This window comes from Tachypleus tridentatus, chromosome 1, assembly GCF_004210375.1.
Source record: "Tachypleus tridentatus isolate NWPU-2018 chromosome 1, ASM421037v1, whole genome shotgun sequence".
Lineage (NCBI taxonomy): Eukaryota > Metazoa > Arthropoda > Merostomata > Xiphosura > Limulidae > Tachypleus > Tachypleus tridentatus.
The window spans coordinates 60,205,617-60,231,158 of NC_134825.1; the positions used below are offsets into that span (position 1 = coordinate 60,205,617).

Genomic DNA, 25,542 nt, shown 5'->3' on the forward strand with positions numbered 1-25,542 from the left:
GACTTGACTACATGTAACTCTAAGCAATAAAATAAGTACTTAGATTTTGGTTGTAGGTTTATAAACATAGAACTGTAAGTTGCTACTTTTTCTCTAAATCAAAAACAGCTTATTTACAGTATCGTTAATGTTAGTTTTCTTCATAAAATGTTTTATGTTGTTGTAAAGCCTGGATAAGTTATGCAAAATTTTATAAATCACACTTTAATGCAATTTCTTATACATTGCTATCTTCATCAATTATTAATTAAAAACAAATTCCTGCTCTTCTAAACATAACTTCAAGTTAATTTGTGAAGACCAGGACCATACTGTTAATTACAACTAGTTATTCTGGCACATGCTCTGCTCCAATGAATATATTATTAAAGTTGCTTCAGAAAATGATGTGTACAGAAATATTCAGCTTGAAAATTACAAAAGTAATATACATTAACATGTTTGGTAATGCTACATTTTAAAATACATCTACAATTTTTATTTTGTTAAAATCCTTAGGTCACTTAATAATCAACAGCTCTATTAAGATATTATTTTCTAAATGTCAGATGTTCTTTTAATACTTTTCACAGTGATTCTCTTACAGAAAGAAGTTTTATGGTTTACTTGGAAGTACAAAAACACTATCTGCTGGCTCATACATTTGTATTCCCTGAGGTTTGAGAGTGAATAAGCTATTAAATACGACAAATGTTTCTTAATTACAGATATAGTAAACTACTAATACAAGAAAAGCTAACTTGCTGAGAATTTATTAAATTATGGTTGGAATACAAGCAAATGGCTAATTAATACTCACTGGTTTCAGCACATTATCCAAACTGATTCCAACATATGCAAGTCGTTGTTTTCTGTCATAAATACAAATAGAAAATTATCTGAAAATAAAAAACTAATACACTAAAATGTTATAAGGTACACCCATAAATTTAAAACTATTTCCTGAAAATCCTCAAGATTTTCTAAAATATTAATTGCTTTTCCAACTACAAAATATTACCAATTCATTTTTTGTAAGCAAGCTAAAAATATGTAAATAATATGTAATAAGTGCTAATATTAACAAACTGGTAATGTTCTACTAACTAGTTATTAACTGTCATTGCAAGAATACAAACAGCAAAAAGTATCAAACTACAATGATTTATTTAACTGTTTAAAAGTCCATCTTCAAACAACTATACGTGGGTTCATAAAATGCAAAAGTTTCTAACAATTTCCTACAATGTTGGTGAAATCATATTCTACTTTTAAGGTCAATATTTTTTGAGGGTTGAAAACAAAACTAATTTAGAAAATAGTAAAGTACTGAAATATTTCCCAAAACACAAGTTTGTTGCAAATTACATGTATATATTTAAATTGGTAACCATTACCCAAATCTTTCAATGTAAAATTGAAGAGGAAAAAAAAAGGGGATACAAAGGTACAAATAGCAGCAATATATTAATTTATTTTTATTATAAGACAAACAGAAAATTAATAAATTAAATTGTGTGCCACTGGTCCAAATACTAAACAAACTGAACAATAAACAACAAATATCTTCAAAACCTTTTGCATCAGAAATTAATACACAGACATATAGCTGTATCCAATAAAAAATTATGGTACCATTAATTCCATTACTAGCATCCCAAAATATTCCACACCTAACATCTGACATGCAAATAAAGAATGTTAATGTAAGTTTAACTTGTAAAAAATTAATATTTTAATTTTGCACAACCATAACTGTTAATCTGCTACTTAATAGACACAGAAACAGAGAATTATCTGTTGTGAAGTAAAGTGATTTACCTAAGCTCTTCACGTTCCTTTTTCTTCATCATTTGGTCCAAACTCTTGAGGGTTTCACTGAGCTTTTCACATAACATTTTCTACAAGTTTCAAATATTCTTTTTTTTTTTAGAAGGCTGATACGTGTAAAATATTTTTAAACACTATTATTAAGTGATAGAACACATTTAAAAAGAAAAGGTCACCCTTTTTAACACAAGTTAGAACACTACAGCAGAATACCTTTGAAAGCACTAAAGATGTTGGGTTTCTTGTTTTCTGAATGGTAAAAGCATCCAACTATATACTAAGGTAAATTTCTGTTTTAACTTTTCTAAATACAAAATTAACTGCTCTAAAATAAACTATCCCAATATTACACATCAGTAATAACAAAAAACAATTACAAATAACAAAAGTGTGTGTAAAATACAACTATGACAAGACATAATCTTATTATTCTATTCTTAACTTTTAAACACACTGTTATAATCCATGAAAGTGACACTAACAGCCTGATAGAAATAATTGTTTTTTTTTTTTTTAAAATTAAAACCAAGAAGATTTTACTTATTAAATTTTAAAAATTGTATAGTGGTTCGATTTGCCGAGATCTGCATGTGACTCCCTATTGCAAAAAACAAGACCACAGAAGTTGAGTTTAACTGTGTTAAAGATATTTTTTTTTAATGAAGGATCATGAGGTAGTCGTATGGGAGACTTATTTTACTTTATAATAAACCCAAGTGGTCAAGGCATTCACTGGCTTCTGTTTCATTGTTATTGCCTGTAAGGTGACAATTTCAACTCTTATGAACAAATCAGATAGTACTTCTTAAATATGTTAATTTCCAATCCTTATATTTGTTGACATATACTGAATATACATCACTGAAATGAACTTGGAATGACTGATTGTACATCTAAACAAATCTTACATATTTTTGTCTGGTATACTAGTTCAAAGGTGTCATCAATAATACATTCAAGAACTAATTTTAAGTATTCTTGAATAGATAAAACATCATAACCAAAACAAAAATAAGGGTCAGAATTCATTAATTAAAAGTGTTTAAACAAAATCTTTTAAATTTTTATTACATGTCATTAATTAGCTGTGTATACTAATCATGAATTTTACCTGTGTTATATCTCAAACTATAAAGTTTGAGATAGTATGTCATGGAGAACAAGTTGTTTTCACACTTGTAGTTCTCCAGACAGTTGAAAAGTATGAGAATAAACAGGTTTAACAAAGTGAAAAAGTGTTCAGTTATGTGATTAAAACATTTTCAAAATTTCAGTAAAAGACGTGTTTATTTTCTTTTGCAGTGGGAAATAATCTATGGTCCAAGATTTTGAAATGGATAGAACAAAACAAAGAAATAGTCACAAAAGAGCTAACCAATTTTACAGAAAAATCTTGTCAATAAACACTCATTTAAACAACCATGCCAGTTTGTTTTCTTCACATCTCACAGCAAAATTTTACAGCCACCATTAGTTTTGCATGATTTAAATTCATGAAGGATGATTGAATAACATTTGTTCACACTAGTTGCCTTTTCCTGTACAAATTTTCAGTTGAACAATCAATGACTTCATACCAAATCTACACTTTTTTCTTCCAATTTTGTAAATGGTCAGAATTGGAATTTAAATAAAATATGTATTGCATAGTGTATTTGAATCTACTGAGATATATACAATAAAGTGAGAATCACACACCATGCCCCCTAGCATATTCTGTCTCTTAAAAAATGTTAATAACTTTGACATTTGTTACTGAATTATTTCTAAATTAATATGAAGAAAAGATTTCAATTTAGAGAATGCTATGAGACTAGAACTGATCAGATGTTGAGAAATTAATCTTTTATTTTCTAACATTCCTAGAGCTCAACATAAGTGTCTCTCAGAATTATTTTGAACCATTTATGGCTTAGTTAGAAAGCCAGTTAAATTATATCAACTTTAGGATATTCTATTCTTAAGAAAGAGCAATATTTTGTATTTTAGATCACATATTTGAATTTTAAAAAAATCTTTGGGAGACAAGCAAAAAAGTAGGGCTAGTGAGTATCAAAGAATTTTTTTCTTATAAGAAGAAAATGGTAAAAGTGTAAACTTTAGAAACTTATTAGGTTAAAAATAAGAAAATTTAAATGTAATTTTTTTTATCATGATTCTTAATTATTATTGGATTATAGCAGCTTCTAACTTGATCATCTGTTTACAGAAAACTATACAGTTATGATAGATTAATTTTGCTGTATTTTCAGCAACATTAAAGAAATAAAAATTAAATGAAAGTTATTTATTTCACAGCCAAAACTAAAAGAGTGTTTAACTGTCTATTACAATGTGTGGTCATTCTAGAAGAAAGAAAAGTTAAATCAGATTTATTACATATTTTTGTCATGTGATGATTACAGGATCAGTGAAAATGATTGATGTCATACACAATTAATATTCAGGAAGAGAAAACAACATAAAATATAAAGGTTCAGAGAAAAACACTTAATATTTAATTAAAATGTTCTAGCAATTAAGAAAATGACATACAAAAACTGTATTCTTAATAAGAAAATCACTTGCACTCAAACTAACTGAATAAAGGCTTCATACATTCATAAACAAATCTTGAGTAAAAATATTTAATTAAAAAAATTAATTATTTGGCTACAACAGTCTTGTAATGTATGAAGCCTTTATTCAGTCACAGACAAATCTTTAGTAAAAATATTTGATTTAAAAAAATTTGATTCTTTGTCTACAACAGTCTTGTAATGTTTATTAAAAACTTGATAATTTAATGAAGAAAGACTTAATAAATTCAGTTGTAGTACACAGTTTCTTGGTTAAATAGTAATAAAGGTCAGTCAAAATGACTGAGACCATATTAGCAGAAATAAGCAAATGGAAAGTTATAGAGTTAGTGTTTTTTATGTATGCATTTTTTTCATTTGTTGAGATCTTTTTAACAAAAGTAACTAAAATGCAAAAATCAAAACATTAGATCAGATAAAAGAAAAATTCCATCACCCTTCAAGCAAAGCATAATTCAAGCTAATTTGTCTATTTATTCTGCTATGCTACCTGGTGATTTACTGTTTGTCACAGTCCATGATGACAAGAAAACCCACGTGTAGAGAAAAATATATATGTAAAAAATGTTGGTACGGGTACAGAAAGCTCTACGTAGAGGAGCGAACAACATTTTGACCTTCAGTCATTGTCAGGTTCACAAAGAAAGAAAGGGGTAACTAACTGATAGCTGACCACACGTTTGAAGGCAGTTGTGTAATTGAGTGTAGGAATGTGGAGGGCATGCTTAGATGTCAGATTATATTTATTAATAAAGGTATAAAGGTGTTCCTTTGTATTGGTTTATTTTGGGCTTGAATTGTTGTATGAGTAAGGCTTCGTTAATTTTGCATTTGTTCATGTTTCTTTATTTAGTATTTTGGTGTTTTCTATGGTTATGTTGTGGTCATTTGATTTGCAATGTTTGAAAATATGTGAAGGTGATTTTTTGTGTTCTTTGAATCTGGTTTCCATTTTTCTACTTGTTTCTCCAATATAGAAGTTGTTGCAATTATCACATTGTAGATTATAAATAATGTTGGTGTTGTGTTTGTCAGTGTAGTTTTAACATAGTAAAGACCTTTGTTTTGTGCCTGGTTTTTGGATAAATTTGGTATTAACTGGAATGTCATATTTTGTTACTAGTTTTTGCCAAATGTTGGTTACTTTTCTGCTGACGTTGAAAATATATGGTATGCAGCAGTATATGGTTTTGTGATTTTTTAAACTGTGGGGTATATTTACTTGTGTTAGTTTTGCTTTTTGTCTAGGTGTGTGTGTGTGTGTGTGTGTGTGTGTGTGTGTGTGTGTGTGTGTGTGTGTGTGTAAATGTTTTCTACGGTTTGTGGAGGAAACTTATTGATGTTGATGAAGTATTGTTTTATTTTGTCTAATTCATCATTAATTTTATCTGGTGAACACAGTTTTATGACTGTGTATTTGGTTTCTTAGTATGTTGAGTTTTTGTTTTGTTTCATGTGCTGAGTCCCAAGTCCAGTATGGGTGATTTTTCAGTGGATTCCTGTTTTAAATTGTGTATCGGTTCTTGTAATTTTGAGGTTAAGAAATGATAGTTGATTGCTTTCTTCCTGTTCACATGTAAAGTTAAAGTTGGGATGTATAGAGTTAATGTGACTGAAAAATTAAGTGTGTGTTCTGTAGATGTGAATCCCACAATCGTGTTGTCTACATATCTTTACCAGTATAGTGGTGGATGTAATGCTTGAAACATGTGGTCAGCCATTTGTCAGTTACTTCTTTCTTTCTTTGTGAACTGACAATGACCGAAGAAGGTCGAAACGTTGTTTGCTCCTCTACATAGAGCTTTCTCTATCCATACCAACCATATTTACATATATATGTTTGTCACAGTACTTAGACACAAAGAGCAATAAAACAGTAAAATTAAGTGAAAGCAGTTGTGAAAAATTAAGAGGCCTAATGTTCTAATCATGATGTTACATAAATGAAATATGAAGAGGGTAAGGCAAAAAACAATACTTTATTTTTCACAGTAAAATTAATTTGCATGCAGGCTAGTCTGACAGACTTAATAAATGCAGATAAATCTTTAATAAAAATACTAAATTAAAACTTTTCTGTATAACATACTTGTAACGTTGTTTAAAAGATTAGCACGTTTTGTGAAGAACTGCTCAATAAGTTTGAAACTATAGTAAACATTGTCATTTAAAGGTTCACAGAAACAGGGAATTGGCACAATGCACTAATGCCATTTCGACAGTTAAAATAAGACATTGCAAAAAAATCATACACTTAATATCTGAAATGGTGCACTTTACTCTTTAAATAACACTAAATGTTAAATTTCACCTGTTCTCCTAACCAAGATATAAAACAAGTATATATTTATAATAGCTTGTAAAGTATGAAGTAAGAGAATCAACATTAATTAGTTAAACATCTTTTATTATAAATATTACATGTATTTCAGCCACTCACCTTTACAATATTCAATGGATAAACAAACTGTGTTAGAAAATCACCAAAAAAAAAGGTATGCTTCACTTATCCATTTGTAGGTTAACAAGTTCAGTTCTCATCAGAGACACTTTAACTCTTGATAATACTAACAAACTTGTAGCAAAATTTTATCTAATTGTGATTCAAATGCTAAAGCTATGGCTCAGACATTTCTCATGTATTTTCATCAAAATGAACTTTGATTTAAAAGGCATATATAAAGTTATAAAACACAAAACTAGACATCTACACTCACATGTTCACAGGGTGGGCAGTACCAGTTACCATCAGGAACAATCATCAATGGAGGATTAAGGCAAGCTGTATGATAACCTGAATCACACTTGTCACATAGCAAAATCTGGAAATTAACATCAGTTACATAATGCACAAGGGGAAAATCGTGAAAGAATAATAATGATACTTGATCTTGTAAAAATAAACATTTATTGTATAATGTAAGCAGAATAAATAATATGTACTTGAAAAACATCTACATCCATATCTTCTTTACAGTTTCAGAGGCTATAACACAAACCAGTTATATAACATCTTATAACTTAATCTACATTAATATCTTATTAGATTTTTACTTTTATAACTTTCCTTGCCATTTCAATGATGGGTTAATAATTCTCAATACTGGTCAACACCATTCAGCATGGTTTGAAAATTACTTATGTGGTGTAGTGTTTAATTCTGTTCATAAAACTTTAGCCAATACTAAAAGCTTGAATTAACTGCAACCTACAGAGCTCAACTTGTAAATAAAAGAAACATGTTGTGAAAATAAAAATCATAATAATTAATAGTTTAATGTTCAAGAAATTCTGTATACTTCAATTTCAGTCACACAGGTTTTTTTTGTTTTTTCTAAATAAATACATTCACAGTGATTTACAATTGTAAACCATTAATCTCTACAACTATGCATTCCTTATAAGGTTTTACTAAAAAGGATGAGCATTTTTACAAAATAGAGGTTTTAGCATACATTTAATAAATTATACAAATATTTTTTGTTTAAATCAAATTTGATCAAAATATTATAATCGTTTTAATAAGTAGACATAAAAAAAACATTTATAATGTTTAAGTTTTAAATATTTAGTTTGGAAATTTAAAAAAAAACTTCTGTTTTGGTTTTACCTACCCATTCTGGGTGATCTTTTGACCACAACGACCACAAGGTTTATCATCACTTTCCATTTCACTGCTGCTATTACTTTCATTGTCAGAATGAACTGTCAGATAAACAGATAAGTTTCATTTATTCATTTTGTTTAGTTTAAATTTCTGATAGGTTTCTACTTTCACTAACCAGCTACATTATTCAGGTCAAATTAGTCATAAAGGATGATATTTTAATTTTCATAATATATAGCAAACTACTAATAACAAATCTATAAATAAAAATCTTTGTAAGTCTATGATTCATATAAGACATGGTAAATAAAATCTATGAGCTTTTCAGCCACCAAAATTGAATTATTGGTGACATTATGGACTGATTTTAATCAAAGAAATATTCCATCTAAATGCATTGAAAACAACTAAGCATTTGTGTAATATTATTCAGTTAAATGTAATAGGTTTTAATTACCTAATTTATTTTCTTTTATCCATTCTATTTTAGTGTCTTATACATTTAGTATGTGGTAAATATTCTAAAAAAAAGTTAATCATTCAGATTGGGCTAATTCACTAATAATGTGAATGAGGTATAATTTGTCTTAACTCAAAAAGGCTACAACACTGTACTATAGTTACAGTTGGAATGCTTAAAATTCAAAGGCAGAGCAAAGAAATCAAGAACAGTTAATATAATAATTGGTAGAATACAACATACCACATCAAATAATTTAAAATAAAATGTTAAAAGGGTGATATGCAGTCCAAAACACGTCTACTGTATCATCATTTCAAATATTTAAACACAAAAGAACTATCTTACTTCAATAAAAGCATGGAAAAGCATATAGTAGAAACACAATCTTTGTTAATAAGAGAATTATTTATCTTAAATGTAAAAAAACAACACAAGTTTTAGTAAGACAACTGTTCAGATAAAGTCAGCATCTTGAAAATGGACAGAACATAGTTTCAGTTATAAAAGCAGATTAAAAACTTAACAGGATACAATAAAGTCTTGTAGTTACTATATAAAGCCATGATAATTACCCCAGTATGTCAATATAAGAAATAGAATAGAAAATGGTACAATAAATGTTAAGGTACCTTTCTTAGCAGTTCGAGCTCTTTTTACAATGACTGGTTCTTCATTTTCATCATATTCCTCACAAGCAAACTCATCATAATTTTCATCAAACTTGAGTTCTTCCTCATCTTCCTCTTCTTCTTCTTCTGCTACGTGAAATTCTTCCTCTTCACTACTTGATGTAGACTCTGATGAGACATCCCATGGGTTATAACTGGTACGCTTCTTACCTCTGTGTCTTTTACGACGACGCTTCTTTTTTTTCTCTTTTTTGTTTTCCTTAGTTTCTTCATCTGGAGGAGGTGCAGGTGGTTCAGTCTAAATATATATCAGCAAATACAATAAACTACTTCATCTTATAAACATTTTTTGGAAACATTTCCAAGATAAATTCTTAAATCCATGCATTATAAATAGTGTGGAACACAAAAGAAATATTTTGCTTTCTGAAAAAAATACCTCAATGTATAAAAAAATCATTATTATATACTACTGTTGTTGTTTTTTTAATAACATAATGTTTATGGACAACAAGAGACCTACTGGTCCATCTCAGTTGCCCCATCCTTTAAGCCAAACTAAAAATATTAAATAAACAAATTAAAAAGAAAAAAAATAATGTTAACACCTGCCCTTATCATTCATATACCTGTCATGTTTTGTTTTAAACTCATTCAAATTTACTGACTCCACAACATCTGAAGGCAACCCATTTCATAGACCAACCATCCTATTTCAAAAACAAAATTGCATTAGCTGAAGACAGCTTCTACTTTGCCTAAATCTATATTTGTGTCCACTAGTTCTATAATTCTCACTGTTAATTATGAAAAATGTTGAAGCATCAATATTATCAATTCCTTTTACAATTTTAAACACTTCAATCATATCCTCTCTATCTTTTCTTTTTATCAAGAGAAAACAATTTGAAGGATCTTAAGCTCTCCTCATATGACAACCCCTCCATCCAAGGTACCATTTTGGTAACCTTTCCCTGAATCCTTTCTAAAAATTCAATGTCTTTCCTGACATAAGGAGCCCAAAACTGAATATTATAAATGTGGCCTAACCAGTGATCCATATCATGAAATTATAGCCTCTTTAGCTCTTCAGACTTGTATTCAATAATTCTGCAGACACAACCTAATATCCTATTAGCATTACCACAAGTAACAGCAGATTGCTTGGATGGCTTAAGAAGCTGATCAACCATTACATCAAGATTCTTTTCTTGCATGATACTCTTAAGGTTACTCCCATCCAAATTATACTTATAAACAAGTCATATTTTGATAACCCACATACAATATCTTGAATTTATCATAATATGAACTTATCTATCATTCATATGCCTAACTCACTAAAAGATTTAAATCCTTTTGTAAAGCAGCAGCATCTTCTTCACAGGCAGCAAGACCTTGATACCATCAGCAAATTTAAGTAATGTATTAACCATTCCTTCATCTACAGTAAAAGAGCATGCAAATTCATTATACCGAATTCAAAAGTATGAAATTCCTGTTTGAATATTGCATGAGAAATAATGAAAAGCACAGTAAATGTTTTTCGATAATTGAGTTGAAGGTTTCAAAAACAAATATTCATTCATACACTCACATTGAATTAAAGATTGCATTTACTCTATAATTATAAAACACCTTACTTTGGGATATATGTTTTCTTTCTGAAAAGAAAATAGTTGGAAGAGCTCTCACTGACAACCCTAAAGATTAATTTTCTTTTTTTTTTTTTTTAGTGTGTGGGACTCCTGATGTGATATATATAATAAAACATATCAATTTCCTGTATGTTTTATTATCCTTGGAAATTCAATAATTGCAAGACAATTTGAAAAACTCCCAAAAGCCTTAATGTATAAAACAAAGTGAGAAGCTGGTTGATTGTTTAGTGTTTATTAGCACAAAGCAACTGGGCTACCTGCACCAAACAGCCAGTAAGAAGTAAAATCAGTAAAATATGTAAAAAGAAATCATGCTATAACAGAACATAGTCCAATTTTTGGATTAAAATTTAAATAAAGTTGAAAAGACCAATGTCCCTTAAAAATTTAAAAACACAACTGAGGTGGACATAATCACCCTTATCAATGACACTGACCAATGTCAAGGGTGAACCCACCATAAAATATGTTTGAAATGGTGCCGTCGGTCTCAGTCGTAATGATGGCATAACAGTAAGATGTGTATTATTGTGACTTGACTGCCACACAGATCACACACTGGTGCATCAGTACCAGATAAAAGAAAGTGGCAAGTTAAAAAACTGTGACCAATATGTAGCCTAGCCAGAACAAGTTTCTTCTTCCAATCCTTATGGAAGTAAGATCAACAAAGAGCAATAGAGGGTTTGATTTAAAAAAGCTTAGTATTTTGTTGCTTACTCCAAGATGACTGCCAGCCAAATTGCATACTATAAATGTGGCCTAACCAGTGATCCATATTGGCAAAGTGGTGTGGAGCCGAGCCTTGAATACAGGACCATAGTCCATGTATGGGACAGACACGAAGGTGATAGTACCAGAGCAGACTGACTTAGCTGTGATGTCTGCGAGTTCGCTCCAGTGATTACCAATGAGGCCTAATATCCAGAAAAAGTAGATAGAAGTAGACAATAGAGAGAAATAGGCCAGTTGGTTTTGAATATTGACAAGAATAGGGTGAGAGCTGATGTGAAGCAATTCCAGGACTAAAAGAGAGATAAGTGAATTGGTATAAATAATACAGTTCATGTACTGCATAGCTTCTATGTGATCCATGGCAAGAGAAATGGCATACAATTTGGCAGTGAACACGGAAACTGTAAAGGGGAATCTATGTGCAACAACCGAATTACAGCAAACCATGGCAGACCCCATAGTCACCTGATTTTGAACCATCTGTATAAATGGGAATGGAAGGATGGTTCAAAAGATGTTTGGCAAATAGAAGGTGATACTTCCAAATAGGAGTATCTGCCTTCTTCAGGTGACTCAAAGAAAGGTCACATTTGGGAATAGTAATTAGCTATGGTGGAATGAGTTGATCTGTTGACACTGTTATGTCATCCAAAGATAGACCCAATTCATCCAACTGCACCTGGATATAAAGGTTAAAAGGAACAATAGCAGACCATCTATTACAAAAATGTGTGGCCCACTGAAGAAGGAAAATACAACCACATCTGTGATGCTGTGGTAAAGATCAAAGTTTTGAAGCATACATTAAAGACAGTTGCAAAAGACTAGGGTATAGAGGGAGTCCATAGGACTCCATGTACAAACTCTGGACTGGAGAAGTGCAAACAGCTCCTGTGCAGAGCCAAAGCCCCTGATGGTGAACAGGGTCCAACATTTTCAAGGACAAGGTCCTGGCAGAGCCATAGTCCAGTTTTAACCAAATAAGGCCACTAGCATGAAACATCGATCCATTCCCTAAGAGGTGGAAGAGAGGACATGGAGGATGTTCAGTGCCCTTGTACTCTTGACACATAGCTGCTTGATGTGTGGAATAAAGGTCAGCTTATGGTCAAAGTTAAGCCCTAAGACCTTTGCCTCAGGGACCATGGGATGCACAAGTTCACCAGTATGGAATTCAGAATCAAGGTGAATACTATGCTGATGGCAAAAGTGCATGCAAACAGTTTTGGAGAAAGAAAGGTTAAAACCATTGCTGTGGTCTACTTCAGTAAATGATTGAGAGCAATCTGTAGCTGCCATTCAATAAACATCATGTTCAAAGACTTCCCACATCTCGTGTCAATCGTTGTCGAAGGGACTGTTTGTAACTGTAGGGATATAGTTGTCCACTGATGTCATTAATCTTTATAATGAAAAGTGTGACACTCAAGACACAGTTCTGAGGGACTCCAAGTTCCTGTGGGAAGGAATGGGAAAGTGTTGAACCTACACAGAACTGGAATCGCCAGTTCATTAAAAATCAGTAAATTGCCACGCAACCCATACGAGTGGACATTTCACAAGCTGTCATACCTCCAAGTTGTATCACAAGCTTTCTCAAGGTAAAAAAATACAGAAACAATGTGTTGTTACTTGAAAGAGGCTTCCTTGATTGATGTTTCAAGTCAAATCAAGTGGTCCATGGTGAAGTGCTGTCTTTGAAACCCGCACTGAATGGATGAGAGGAGGTTGTTTGATTTGAGGAACCAAACAAGACAGCATTAACCATCTTCTCTAAGATCTTACAGAGACAGCTCGTCAAAGCAACTAGACGGTAGTTGAAAGGAATCTTGGGATCCTTCCCAGGTTTAGGAAAAGGGAGTACAATAGCATGGTACCAAGCATTGGAAAAAAAAATTTCTCCTTCCAGAACTGAATAAAACAACCAGAAGAATAGAAAATAGCAAGAGAGGCAGGAGAAAGATGGTGCAACATCTTGTAATGAATATCATTAGGTCTGACAGATGTACTACCAGACCAATGAAAAGCAAGTTCCACCAGTGTAAGGGGTTATACAGTCATAGAGATGATTAACCCAAAAGGAAAGAGCAATCTTTCTGCTCATGTTTTGATGGTTAAGTAGATGGGAAATAAAGCAAAAATGCTAAATGCATGAGAAAAGCTTTTGTTGAGAGTATTGGCAATGCACTAGTCATCAGCAACTTTCTTGCCATCAGGGAACAAGATTGAAAGGGGGGCAGAAGTATACTGGCCACCAACCTTTTGAATCTCATCCCATATAATTTTGGAACTGGTGGTAGAAGAGATGTTAGAGGTGTATTTCATCCAATATTCCTTCTTGCTTTGACATTCTGACCTGCCGAGCATATGCATGGGCTCAATGAAATGCATTGAGGTTTAAAATTGGGGGATACCTTTTGCAGGTAACCCACACAAATGTTTTAGCTTTTCTTATCATGTGACTGGCAGAATTCCACAAAGGACAAAGATACTATAGGAAATGTGTCAAGGTTTTAGAAATACACTGAACAGCTGCCTGAAGAATACAGTCAGTTGCTGCTGCCACACAATCATCTATCAATGGCCTACACATGATGGCAGGATCAAGTTCTGAGAGAGTGGTGAAAGAAGGCCAGTTGGCCTGATCAAATTTCCATTGATGCACATGGGTCAGATGTCACTGACCATGGACAGTCTCTCTCAAAATAATAGGAAAATGATCACTGCCCTGTATATTACTGTCAACCCTCCAAGAAAAGTAAGTGAAAAGGGGAGCAGACAGAAAGTAAAAGAATGACAAGTTGCATGAAAATAAGTATAAGAACCATTACTAGAGAGAGAGATAGGTTGTGGTCGAAGAGCATATGCTCTATAACACCACCTCAGAAGGAATTATGTCCATTAAAACACCCCAATACTAAAAAGGGGGATAGTAACTACTCAATGAGGGCATCAAGGCCTGAACAATATATGTCTGAGTGTAAAACTAAAGTGTATGTAATAAAAATTACAATTTAATTTTACAAAGAAATTTCACTAAACTATGGTAGCATTTTTGAATTGCTATTTTCATAAGTTTTTATGCCCTCAGTTAATAATAAAAACAATATTAAGCTGAGAGAGAAACTGATATGTTGATTAAATGTAGAGCAAAACAATCCCAGAAAAGAAAATCAACAAGAAAACCTGAGGAGAGGTTTGCATATGCAACAATTTATGAAACTGAATACCAAACTACTGGAACTTTAATACGAATGATATAAAATGTATTTATTAAAAAGTATAAGGGAATATATGATGATTAATGAGAAAGAAGAAAACATTTTAAAAGGATTGTCAAAAAAACTTAGAAATTTAAGACTGTTAGGTGAACTATCTTTGTATGTACAAAAAAAATATGAAGTTATCTTCTCTATTTCTTGTACTTTCTGATTTATTCTCTTTTATTCATATATGATATACCCTTCAACAGTTTTAACAAACAGTTCCGTTGTCACAAGTTGTGTTCCCAAATTCCCACTTTTGAAAAACTCATGGCAAACACATTAATTAAACTTTGGTGATCATTTGGAATCAATAAAAATTATATTTGATAACTCTAAAAATTAGTTTATCTTTGAGATTCCTCTACATACATGAGAAACAAAGGAAACACAAAGAATATACAAACTTAAGTTAAATAACCCTACAAGTAAAAAGAAAAATTAAAAGACAGTCATTTTTCTTTATTTAAACTTGTATTCCATTATACTATACACCCAAGAAGTATTACAATATTTAAAGCATTCTTTTATTTTGAGTTTATTTTTATCAAATCTTAATTATATGCAACTTCATTCGCATATTGGTTATTGATAGTACTTCCCATATTTAATAGCAGGAAACATGACAGGTGACAACAAATTACCATAGTGCATACTGCAGTTAATATTCTTTATGAGTGGTTTGGATATTAGTTACTTGACTCAAAGGCTCAGCTTAAAATGGAAGATATAAACATAAATTTATATATTTACCAGTTCATATGGTTTCCATATCTTGATAGCATGAAATTCCCTTACTTTTCTCAGACCTGTCTTTAACCAAGTTATGTTATTCCCTAAGTACTTGATCTATGCTATAATGAAATGTGAAACTGACAAAAATTACTTGTGTTATTTAATAAAGACAATACATGCTGTATGTTAAGAGTTATAATTTGCTTAAATGCTATTTTTCAAAGTTTCAATTCGATTGGTCACGCTGTTCTTAAATTACTCAAGTTTGATATGAATATGCACAACAAAGGCAGTTCATCCACTTGTTAATAACAGTGCACATTCACTATATTTTTAAATTCTAGTTTAAAATTACTAAAACATCATTTCAACATAAATAACATTACAGATTTTAACACTTACGATTACTACAATTCAACTTTTAATACACTGAAGGAACATGTTCACTTTTGTAAACTGAAATATTTTTTAACAAGTATGCATCTCAAATGTTAAATATTTATTACAGTAATATTTGATCATGTATGTACAAAACTTTCACATAATAATCAGACGCTGCAGTAAACACATACTTTTGTGTTTACAAAATGATCCACTGATCAGGAGCAGATTATTCCATTTTCTTAAGTGCTTTGAAACTGTGCATATTAAGTTAATCTCTATCAAAAGTATTGAAATCCTTGAATTAAAGTGACCATATGACACATTTATGAATCAATCATTTTATTGCAAATATTTTTAGGTTTATGCAAGCATTGTTTATTCATGAGATCACCAAATTATTTATATTTACAAATAACTAAGTTATAAATTATAATTACACATAACGGATACTTCATATGTGAAGTCATCTGATCAAACATAGTAACATTTATAATTGCATTATAATTCTATATAATCACAATGCACAATCATCCCCACAGAAGCTACAATAATTGACACATAGACAAATGCTACTGCATGAAAGCATGTTTGTCACTGACAGTAATTCTATATGATAATACGAGATTAGTCAACAGGCTCATGGGTCACGTTTTTTATTTCGTTTTTGCATAATGTTACATATATCAAATAAAAATCGATACTAAATGCTCAAAATTACTCAAATTGAATTTATACCTAAAGTAAAATGTTATGATATTGCTTGTATTTGAATATATATCGGCACTACACAATGAATAATTACTATCTTGATTTCAAAAAGCTTTTGGTGGTATGAAAGCCCTTAGTTTCAAAACAAAACTATTAATCCACTTCTGTCAAGTGTATATGTTCACCTTTATCTTCAACCTTCATTTTTTTCCTTTCCTTAATACCATGTTTGTTGCTTGACAAAAAGTAAATTTTCCTGTATATTACTTAGATATCCAATATAATAAATTACAGTGATATATCCTTGGAAACCCCTACACATGCAATACTGTTAGTTACTGTCAGTGAACTTCTTATATTTCAATTAATGTTTTAAAATGATTTTATCAATATTTATTATTTTCAAATTATTGGTATTGTAGATGTCATCAATATTTTACATAATACATGTTTTTCCTTGATTGTCACTTGTGATATTCTACCTGTCTTTTGGAGATATAGCCTTTTAACAACCCGTGCCCAAGTTGTACTAGACATAATGACATTTTGTGCTGCAAAGCAATGCTCTGTCATGTACATTTTGTTTTATAATGAATTAAAACAATATTAGTGACAAATGATTTTATATAATTACAGATATGTTAGATATCTGGATGAATAATTGTACGTACAAATGTAAATACAAAGAAAAAATCAACAAACAGTGTCATTTTGTTATATTTTTCAACTACCAGTCATTGTCAAAATAACCAAACTGTACAAACCTTTCTTACACAAATATAGTAATCATGTAACATACCCACAGTATTATGTGTTCTTTCTATTTTACTGATGTGGGGACTATTTTATTAATGCACTAAACAGATTATCTATAAACTGCGATTGCTTAAGGTGCTTTCAGTTTTTGTCAGACCTAGTTTCAGGAGAAAGAGAGGAAGATTTGTCCTGAGTCCTTGCACTTCATTCAGGTAGGACACAACCTCCTGTTTATATAATCTATCACAGTTGCTTTCATATTCCATGAAAAGTAATGGTAAACAAAATAAGCTGATGTACAGAAAACAATGTTTATGAACAATACACATATACTGACCTGCTGAATGTGCCAGAATTAACAGATTTACAGTTTTGTGCTAATGATAATTTATTTTTTTTACCTTCTATACCTCAGAAGCATCATTGAATTACATGAAACAACTGCCTTTTTTCAGTTTTTGTCTGTAAAATGTTTTCAGGATGGAATGCAAAATATAAAATTTACTGACTCTTTCTGGTTTCCTTGACCACTAGGATCCATGAGTACATTTCAGTTTTGTGATAAACTGCATAGTCCAATATGATAGACCCAAGTCTATGAAAACCAAAATACTAAAAAGTTGAAAAATACTTGGTTTATCCCTAGTTTCACTAAAAACTATTCAAAGAGCTTCTTGAGTTCTACCTCTCCATGTGGCTATAATACTTATAGTTCATTGATATGCTATATGTCTGTTGTGAAAGTATTTTGTTAAAGTAGTTTATTCAAAGCATTACATTAATATTTAAGCTGAAACAGATGAAATGGTGATTCCAATGATGATGATCTGTATTGTACATCTAGTCATTCCAGTAGAAACAATGTCAGTAAATACAAATTTCTTTTTTTAACATTATGATGTTTGAGTTTCTGTTAGTAACTTTTGAAATGAATTAAGTATCAGTGAAAGTAAAAAATTTGCAATAATAATAATATCTGAATCACACTATATCTCCCACATTCCATACCAACAAGACCTTTCACACAATGCTAGGACTCATCAAAAAAACTATGTTCAACTTTTTTTTTTAATTGATATCTCATAGAAGTGAGACCATATTCATATTTTCCATAATCCATTTTTGGTGATTTTCTCATCACAAATTATGTTACAGAATTAATTTCCCTTATTTCACTAGAATTTGTGACTTTAAGTAAAAGGTGTAAGAATGATAGCAAAAAACTTGCACACACACATATTTTATAAATTGATTTGCATATATGCATATTTTTAGCAAACTATAAAAGTTGTGAATATGATTGTAATGTTTAAAGAATCTCTTACATTCCATCATCACTTCTTTGTTGTTACTCATGTTTCAAAGTTCCTACTTAGTTGTTTTTCTGGGTCGGAAGTTACTTTCAGTGTGCTCTAAACATCTATTCAACATCTCTATATATCATGTCGGTTTAAAACAAATGAACCAGATTGTTTCTCAGTTTGAAATATATATGTTTTGTTTTTCCTTTTTTAAAGCAGGTGCTTTAAAATTTACCTTAAATAGATTATTCTGAAGTCCAGTCTTGTATACGTTTTTAATAACAGATGGCAAGGATGCCCGTATTAAAGCAATATAAAAACCATATGAATTTTTTTCTCTATCAGTTATTAATTGCTACATATGAATAGCTATCTGGAAAATTCACTCTACCTATGGCTATGTACCACTTTTCAGTTATCCAAAATTGAGATTTTGTTTTCATCACAATCTCTCTTCAATAGAACCTAGCACCTACCTAGTTCTAGCAGTAACTATTATTTTATCATAATTTGATATTCTACACTGAAAGAATCCCCAAATGAAATCTTGAAGATAGTAAAATGGGATCGGAGTAAAGAAAAAAATAGACAGTATAATTCTTGTCATGACTAAAGAACTAGGTAAAATGTAAACTATTCATTCAAATTATCTCAAAGTTAAGAAACAAATTTAGTTAAAATTACACCCATATTCATTAAATTTTGTTTTTGGAAAGAAAAATGTAAAACAGATACAATGTGTATGGCACCACATGAAAGAATAAAGATGAAAATTTTGTTATCAAAATAATTTAAAAATGATAATAGATTTTCAGTTTTATATTATTATTGTTATACACAACCTTATAATTAATAAGGAAATACATATAAAAGAAGAGTTATGCATTGGAACAACACTGAATTACATGAAAACAAGAGGGAACAAAATATATCATAATAATGATTAAACAAATTTATGATTTTTTCACTTTCCCACAATATGAACTAAAACAATATGAAAAAAGTAATGTATTCCATTAAAGTTAAATTACTGTTAAAATAATCTGCTATTTATAACACAAACACCATTGTTAGTGAGAGATCAGAAAAGGGTTAGTGTAGTAAGCCAAAAGAAAAGTGAGCCACCAATGAGAAAACAGTTAAAGCGATACAATTAAATAAAGCACCCATGCTTTGCACCTTTTTTGGCCGGCCTCTTTTTTTTTTCACCATTCCATTCTGTAGCTTAAGTTCCTTCAGTTCCTGCACCTTCTGTTGCTTTTCTTGCTGCAATTGACCATACATGACATGCACATCATGGTATCATTAAAAAAAATTCAATCTGGTAATGTCAGAGGTCAAAATTCCCTTATATGAATATATTCCTTTAAATGTTATGAATTTAACATGTTACAGTCTTGAACCTCTATGCCATCTTAGAAAAGCATTGAAATTTAACTTAAGAAACTGACTTTTAATATTATTTTTGAGCATATTAAGGAAAAGTAGTAGTTCTGACACTCACTTTTCAATTTTCTATATAATGTGACTTCCATCACACTATTAAAATATTCAAAGCAGAAAAAATAAATTGAAAAAAAAAGAGGAAAATTTTGACCTCTGATTGTGGAACAAAAGATAATGTAAACAAAGCAAAGCTGCTAGCTAAAGCTATAAATTAACTTTTATTTGCAAGCCAGCCCAAACCTAGCATGCATGGCAGAACCATTCTTACTATTCTCTAAGGGCAAAAAAGAACTATGCAGAAAAAAAAACATGTTACAAGAAAAGCAAAACTAATTTTAATCTTTATCTATCAAGTGAAAGTGTGTGGTAAAAACATTATCAAAATACTTTTAAGCTAACAATTTTGCATATATTTATAAAATAATCTTTAGTACCATTATAACTTCTTTCACATATCAAAATTTAGATACATACATCAAAAAATATATGGACACTGCACACATGGTCTACCTTCATGCTTAGATGGTCGTGTTTAATAGAATAAAAGTAAATCAATATCCTTGATGCAATACAAGTTAAACTTTTACATAAATACTAAACAGAAAAATACTGTTATTAGAATAATGCAAAACAAAACTACAATTATGATACTGTGGAAAACATCTTCTGTACTATTAAGCCACTCAGTCCAAAATTAGAGCTTCTTTTTATTGGCTGTTCATAGACAGAGCTGGGTGATCAGTGAAATTTGTTAATCAATTAATCTTTGAACTCATTAATCAAGTATGTTCAACTAATCATTCATTTTCACGAGACACTGAAAGTTGGAGTAACCAAAAAGAGTAACAATAACAATCAGAAACCCTAATTTCAATTAACTTATTATTCTGATAATACAAATTATGTATGATGGACAAATTTGAATTAACTGAAAGTGCATGTGGTCTTCGATTTTCACGAATTTGTTTTATGCATTTTTTTATTAACACAATTAATGGAACATTTCTTGACTTACACACTTGTGAATTTGGATTAACGCAATTTTCGAATGATTTGTGTATTGTAATGGTATACAAATAGAAGCATTTACTCGCCGTCTGCTTGAAGGTTTAGCCAATGCAAAAATTTTATAACGATAGCATCCTCGATAAAGAGGCGCACGATAGTTGAAGTGATGTTACAATGATAACATTACAGTTACCTGTGCAGTAGCCAGATACTCGCAGGATCCGTATGGTCATACAACAAACTCATTATAATTAATTTATGTTTCAACTGGAGCTGAAGTTTTCTGTAGACATATTATGTTGACTATGTGAGCATAGGTGGCACATATAACACTAAATAAATGGATAGTTCAAGATCAATAAAGTTTGCGATCTACAGGCCATGTGCAATGATCCTGCTTTGAACTTGCCAATAATTTCAAAGGCTTTTCAGAAGTCTTTCTACTGTAATTCTTCTGTAGTATATTCCTGCAGTACATTAATGCTTGATTAATGGCATTCCCACTAGAATTGTATGCATCATTATACACTATGGGAAATAGTGTTTGATTTACATGACCAATTCCTGGAACGTAACTGTCGTGTAAATCGAAAACTACCTGTAATAATAAGAAATCATAACGCTAATATTTTGACTACTTTAACTTAGATATTATGAGTAACCAAAAACAGAAAATCAGGGAGACTAATTTTGATTAGTTAATTCTTTTATGTGACAATAAAGGATGTATTCATGTCTAAAAGTAGTAAGTTGAGTAAATCGCTTAGCTCTTGATCCTAAGTAAAGTTTAGTTTGCTAGGTGTCAGGTGTTTCTACATACTTTATATATGTATGGTATTTTTTAACAAATTTCAATATTGTAGTTTGACTACATAATGCACATATAATTGACTACATTAAATGCTTTTGAAATAAACCTAAATATAAAAATTACTACATGAAATACTAAAGAGTGTAGTGATTCTAATGGTGCTTTGTGGCATTAACAAATTTAGTTGTAATTTTAACAATTGCAACTGATGCTTACAAGTAATGGATTATCATAATTACTCAATTTAATCACCCTGCTCTAATTATTATAAGAATTAATTCAAAAATTACATCACATAAAAATATTTGTAAGGAATAAAGTACAAGTTTCTCTTATCTATTCCAGTAATTATTTTATACAAAGGTTGAGTAGCTTACATTACAACAATTTCAGAGCCTTTAAATTACAGTTCGTTATCACAACTGATAATGCTTTATCTGATGATTATGCACCTTGACAATATTTTCATTCCAAAAAGCTCCATTATAAGGATACAATGTCTAAAGTACACCACATTTGCTTTCAACAATCTATTTAATATATGAGGACAGAAGTCCTCCAGTGCCAATTTCAACAGTTTGATCACACAAAACTCAATAGGTGTTGCAACCTGAGATCTGATTTCTAAGTCTTCACATGAAATAGCATGAAAACGTGTTTCATTTTCCATATACTTTAGATATAAGATAGTTGAATATGAGGTGTCATTATAATCTTCATATTGATGAACCTATACTCTATTGGCCTCTTTTCAGATAAAGATCTTTCTTGATTACACTGTATAATGTTGCTTGGGCCATGTGGATGAATTATAGTACTAATCTTTGTGTTCATGGATTCTCACCTTTTACAAGATACCACACTTTGCTTATCAAGGCTAGTAATGAAATTTTGTTCTCTTTTTAAACAGTCCTGTTATCCCAAGTTGACCCATGTTCCTCTCTTTTATAATACAATTAAGATTTAAGGAATATCATACTTCTTGGAAATTATAAATTTCCAATCTGAATGTTGGAATATTTTGTAGCTGTAACAGACTATGACAAGGCAAATCTACTGTTATAAAAAATTTCAATCTCCAAGCCAGTTCATTTTAAGGCAAATTTGGCATCTAATAATCCATCATGCAATCTGTAATGCAAGTAACATGCACAACAATTTTTTTTGAAAAGTTTTCACTGATTGCGACAGGTACCTGGTGGATATGTACAAATATAATCTTAGTTTTGCTTCATCATGTAGGAACTCAAACAGTTAACTGTTTACTGGCAATAACATATTTAATTGAGTTTATGTTTCTAATACACTATATTAAGTTCAACATAATTAAGTGTTTTGCTCCTGATTTTTGTTTGTATTCAATGGACCTTGCAGTGTCCAACAGTAGTCAGCAAGCATTGATGGATTCCAGTTGCACTGATATCATTTTTCCAATGTAGCAATGTCCTGATTAAACCTTTCACCGTGTTTGTCACTGACAGCACCGAGATTTGCGGGGAAGAAGTCCAAGTGCATGTGGAGAAAATGAATCTTGAGTGATATGTTGCACTTCATTGTTTTGTATGCTTTGAGAAGTTTCTTCACCAGCTGAATGTAATGTGGGGCTCTGTAAGTGCCAAAAAAATTGTCAACAACGTCTTTGAAGGCTTTCCAGGCAATCTTTTCCGACCCAACTAACAGATCTTTGAACCGCTTGTAACTCATAACATGTCTGATCTGAGGGCCAACAAAAATGCCCTCTTTGATCTTGGCGTCAGTGATTCTTGGGAACATCTGTCTTGAATAACGAAAACTTTTGCCTTCATTGTTCATTGCTTTCACGAAATTCTTCATAACTCCCAATTATCGAACTGCTTGTCACTCATAACATGTCTGATCTGAGGGCCAACAAAAATGCCCTCTTTGATCTTGGTGTCAGTTATTCTTGGGAGCATCTGTGTCAAGTAACAAAATCCTTCACCTTCTTTGTTCATTGCTTTTATGAAATTGTTCATAACTCCCAATGTTATGTGAAGAAGAGGCATAAAAATCTTTGCCAGGTCAACAAGCAGTTCATGCATCACATATTTTTGTCCTGGAACTAACTTTTTACGAAGTGGCCAGCTCTGTCTAGAATAATGTGACTCTTTGGCACGACTGTCCCATTCACAGATGAAACAACAGTACTTTATATAGCCGAGCTGCAGTCCCAGTAACAGAGCAATGACTTTCAGATCTCCACAGATATTCCAGTTGTATGTGCTGTACTGGATGTGCTTCAGCAACATTTCGATGTTCCCATAGGTTTCTTTCATGTGTGCTGCATAGCCAACAGGTATTGAAGGGTGAACATTGTCATTGTGTAACAGAACAGCTTTGAGGCTTAACATTGATGAATCAATAAAGAGATGCCACTCTTGTGGGTCATGGTTACAATCCAAAGCAGAGAATAATCCTTCGATGTCAACGCAGAAACAGTGACTGTCAACTTGTGCAAAGAATTTGGTTATATCATCTTGGCGGCTTTGAAAAACAGAAATTGTCGTACCCGGTGACAGCAAACACCATTCCTGCAGTCTTGAACCCAGCAATTCGACTTTTGCTTCTGACAGACCCAAATCTATGACCAGATATTTTAATTCTGACTGTGTTATGAGATGTGGATCGCCTGAGAAGCACGGTTCAAAATCCAGATCAATGTCACTGCCAGTTCCATGCATTGCAGTTTTTTCATCTGGTTCGTCTAAGGTCCATTCCTCTGGTGGTTTTGGAATTGGAAAACTGTAGTCATGTGGCACGGGTCTCATTGCTGAAGGCAGATTAGGGTATTCAACTGACTTCTTGTTTTTAGCAAAGAAACCAGACATATTAGTCAAATAGAAGTAACAGCCCGTCACATGATCTTTCTGTTCGCACCATATCATTTGGATAGCAAATGGCTTTTGAGTGCTTCTGAGCCAAGCTCTCAGACAGACAGCACGTTGCACAACAAATGTGAAGTGTCCATTCCTGGTCTTGATCACCAATTTTACAGCAGAAGTACAGATGATATGCTTTCTTCACAAGAGCAGTCATTGAGCAACTCTGATGAACAAGTGTATACTCCCCAAAAATATAACAGAATGTATTGCAGCTGTTATGACATTGATGAGACATACTGACTGACACCAATCATTCTGTAAAACATCTATAACATCTAACTTACTTGTTACAGTGCTACTGAGGCAATGCTATGTTCTGAAACAATACGTACACACTATAAGGTCTATATTAATCTAATGAGCAGCATTTGTGTATGCAAGCCACTTTTATAGCCTACTGAGACAGTGTCAAACTGGCTTCCACATACTTCCACAGAACAGCTTCCAAACTGGCCTGATTTCATGCCTGGACATGCCGAGACTGCACAAAACACTGTTCATAGGTCTCTTATAGAAACAAATTTTTTTTAAAACACAAATATAAGAGAAAAGATGACAAAACTGAAGATTTTGATGAAATGGTACATGATGGGCAAATCTGGATGTGATTTTTGTGATCAGCAGCCAAAAATCTATAAGGAACACCCAACAGTGTTCAAGAAGCAAAAACTTTGTTGTGCAGTATAATTGGTTGTCAGTTATAAACTCATAAAAAACATAGCAGAAATGACATTATATATTTACAAC

General features: G+C 31.4%; 1 protein-coding gene across 1 annotated transcript in view; it reads right to left on the reverse strand.

The window, feature by feature from the left end:
- Window positions 1-25,542, reverse strand: part of LOC143232466 (uncharacterized) — an 83,725-nt gene that overhangs the window by 14,233 nt on the left and 43,950 nt on the right. The window contains 7 exon segments of the mRNA XM_076467967.1: window positions 800-851; window positions 1,801-1,880; window positions 7,106-7,210; window positions 8,003-8,019; window positions 8,022-8,093; window positions 9,088-9,385; window positions 19,810-19,896. Coding sequence (XP_076324082.1) covers window positions 800-851; window positions 1,801-1,880; window positions 7,106-7,210; window positions 8,003-8,019; window positions 8,022-8,093; window positions 9,088-9,385; window positions 19,810-19,896 — 711 coding nt within the window.